Here is a 2,410-nt window from a genome sequence, read left to right as displayed (position 1 = left end):
CCGCATTGATAGCCCTTCAAAGTCACCAGTGACTTGACTCATGTCTTTTAGCACCGCGAGGACACGTTAGAGGTAGAGGGAGGTCAACGGTGATTTATGCGCCCTGCCCCCTTTACAGTATCGGTTGGTAGCTCATGTTACTATTGACTAGATTTCATTTTTCAAGGGCAAGTAAAATTCCTGTTCTGCGCCCGATTTTTTCCCCTCCGTCTTCTTCTCCAACTAAACGCTTAGGCCGCGTCATTTTGCACGGCGCCGGCAAAAGCTGGCAGCCAAGACGGCCTATTCACGACGAACAATTCGACAGCCGGGTTGGCATCCTCAAGAGCATTGCCGTCCAAAGTGCCAGCCTTGATGATCTTCAAGCCGGCGTATGTGTCGCTCTCGCGCCAGAGCGTCGAGCCACAGTCACCGCAGAAGAATGAGGTGATGGCCTTGCCGCTATCGGCCGTCTTGGAGAATTGCTTGGGGGTGCCTTTGGTCACTGAGAAGCCATCATCAGCAACCAAAAGATTGGTTGAAAACAACGAGCCAGTAATCTTGTGGCAGTCGAGGCAGTGGCAGAGTGCCTGGTGGCTCGTCTTAGCCGATGTCGGAGGGAATCGCGCCGTTATGCACGTACCTTGGCCTTGATCTCGCCAGTGGACTTGATGCGGATCGAACCGCAGAGGCATCCACCTTCAACCATGATGGGTGTTGCTGAAGAGATTTGCAATGGGATGGAAATGATTGCTATTGGGGGAAGAGTACCCTGAGGGTTACGAATCTAGATGCAAGGCCTGGCTCTTTATACCAACTAACCCCTCTCTGCCCCTCTTCCCCGCCGAGATCCGGGCTGCATCATTGATCAATGTGCTTTCGCCAGTCTCCGTCTTGGGACGTCTTGGGACCCCCTTGTTTTGGTTTCTACCAGACCTTCTTGGCGGCGGTGTGGGACCAGACGGGACCTCGGTACGAAATACACCAGACCAGACATGAATAAGATGCATCATCCCCGAAGACTTGCTGCACATGTGTTGTAAGCCTTGCATAATGTCTACTCCGCACATGTCAAGGGAGCGGAAGCATTTACATTGACCGCTCCCCTGCGCTGCCTCGGACACTCGGCGCGGATTGGCCAACCAGACATTATGCACACTTGTCAGCAAGGACCAATTGATGCAAGAATGCTTCTAGAAAGAGGTCAATGCTTAGCGACATCGGATTACTCCGTACAAAATCCGATAACTAGCTTTCAGCTTTTGTATGCCACCAGATCCATCATACCCGATCCGGCGTTGCTTACAGGACAAAACCGCTTTGGTGGCTTTTTTGGCGGCCACCGCAATCTTGATCCTCTGAGCTCCGATGGCTATTTCGGCTGGCAGGGTTTCCTGAGCCGGCAGGTCATTGTGCATATTTTAAGTTGGAGGAACTTGTCCGAGACATTCAAGCACGCCATTCGGTGCAACTATTGAAATAGCTGCCTTGCCAAATACAACCCCATGTAAAAATCTTGGTCCCTTGCCGTCATCCGTCTCAGCCACATGGCTAATACACGATGCGCAACTGGCGCGAAAACTTTTTGTCCTGCTTGACCCGGCTGAGTGGCCAGAATGGCGCGTCGCAATGCATAAAACTGACCCGAATGGCGTCCGCCCCCGAAAGCCATGGCATGCGCCTTGTTAAGCTGAATGTCGATGCTCCATGTCGATTGCATACTCGAGTCATACTTGTAAGCAATCTTGCCGAGATTGCTATTGTAGTGAGAAAGTACTCGCCGGCTACTCTTGTACCCCCCAGATTTTTACAAGCGTGAATGGGTGCATACTAGTTTTGGCTTACGACTATGTTTACCAAGTCCAAGGTCTCATTAGTTTACTAGCCGCTCTTCCTTCACTACAAGGTCTTTATAATCGTCTAAAGCAAAGAAAGCAAGCTCCTGACTGTACAGTTCCTAACCGCCTACCCCCGAGTGAAATTATTTTCCATTTATCTTGCTTCTATTGACCGGTCCGACATGTTGGATGTAGCCGTGGCATGTACATGCAATCTTACCTAGGTAGTTTGCGGATCTAGTGGCGTAATCGCGTCATCAGTAATACTCCAAGGAAGCAGGCGTCTTGATTGCTTAACTAATAAGCCTCGTGGGAATATTAATTACACCGAGCTTATCTAAAGGCTTTAGGACTATGTCAAATTTTCGCCATACTAAGCTGAGTCAATGTAAGACGGAGCGAATTTCACCTAGAAAGTAGATCTGCAGCCGTTCACTAGACTCCTTATCTCCCTGGTCCAGGAGCACGGGCTGGAATTGGCATCAGGACAAGAGTAAGTGGGGATGAAGCCCAATAAGACGGAAATAGAATTTACATTTTATATTGGCAACGTTTTATACAACTTTATCACAAGTAGTAGTGGTACATGTTGC

At 49.7% G+C, this 2,410-nt stretch overlaps 1 protein-coding gene across 1 annotated transcript; it reads right to left on the bottom strand.

The window, feature by feature from the left end:
* Nucleotides 1-230: 230 nt before the first annotated feature.
* Nucleotides 231-688, bottom strand: G6M90_00g029660 (uncharacterized protein; the record flags this gene model as incomplete). The annotated part of the gene is made up of 2 exons (XM_014685719.1): nucleotides 231-569; nucleotides 623-688. The coding sequence occupies 2 exons, from the start codon at nucleotides 686-688 to the stop codon at nucleotides 231-233; spliced, it is 405 nt and encodes a 134-aa protein (XP_014541205.1).
* Nucleotides 689-2,410: the final 1,722 nt, after the last annotated feature.

The sequence above is a fragment of the Metarhizium brunneum genome, chromosome 1 (assembly GCF_013426205.1).
Source record: "Metarhizium brunneum chromosome 1, complete sequence".
In the NCBI taxonomy this organism is placed as follows: domain Eukaryota; kingdom Fungi; phylum Ascomycota; class Sordariomycetes; order Hypocreales; family Clavicipitaceae; genus Metarhizium; species Metarhizium brunneum.
The sequence above is the reverse complement of the archived record's forward strand: the minus strand, read 5'-3'. Positions and strand labels throughout refer to the sequence as shown.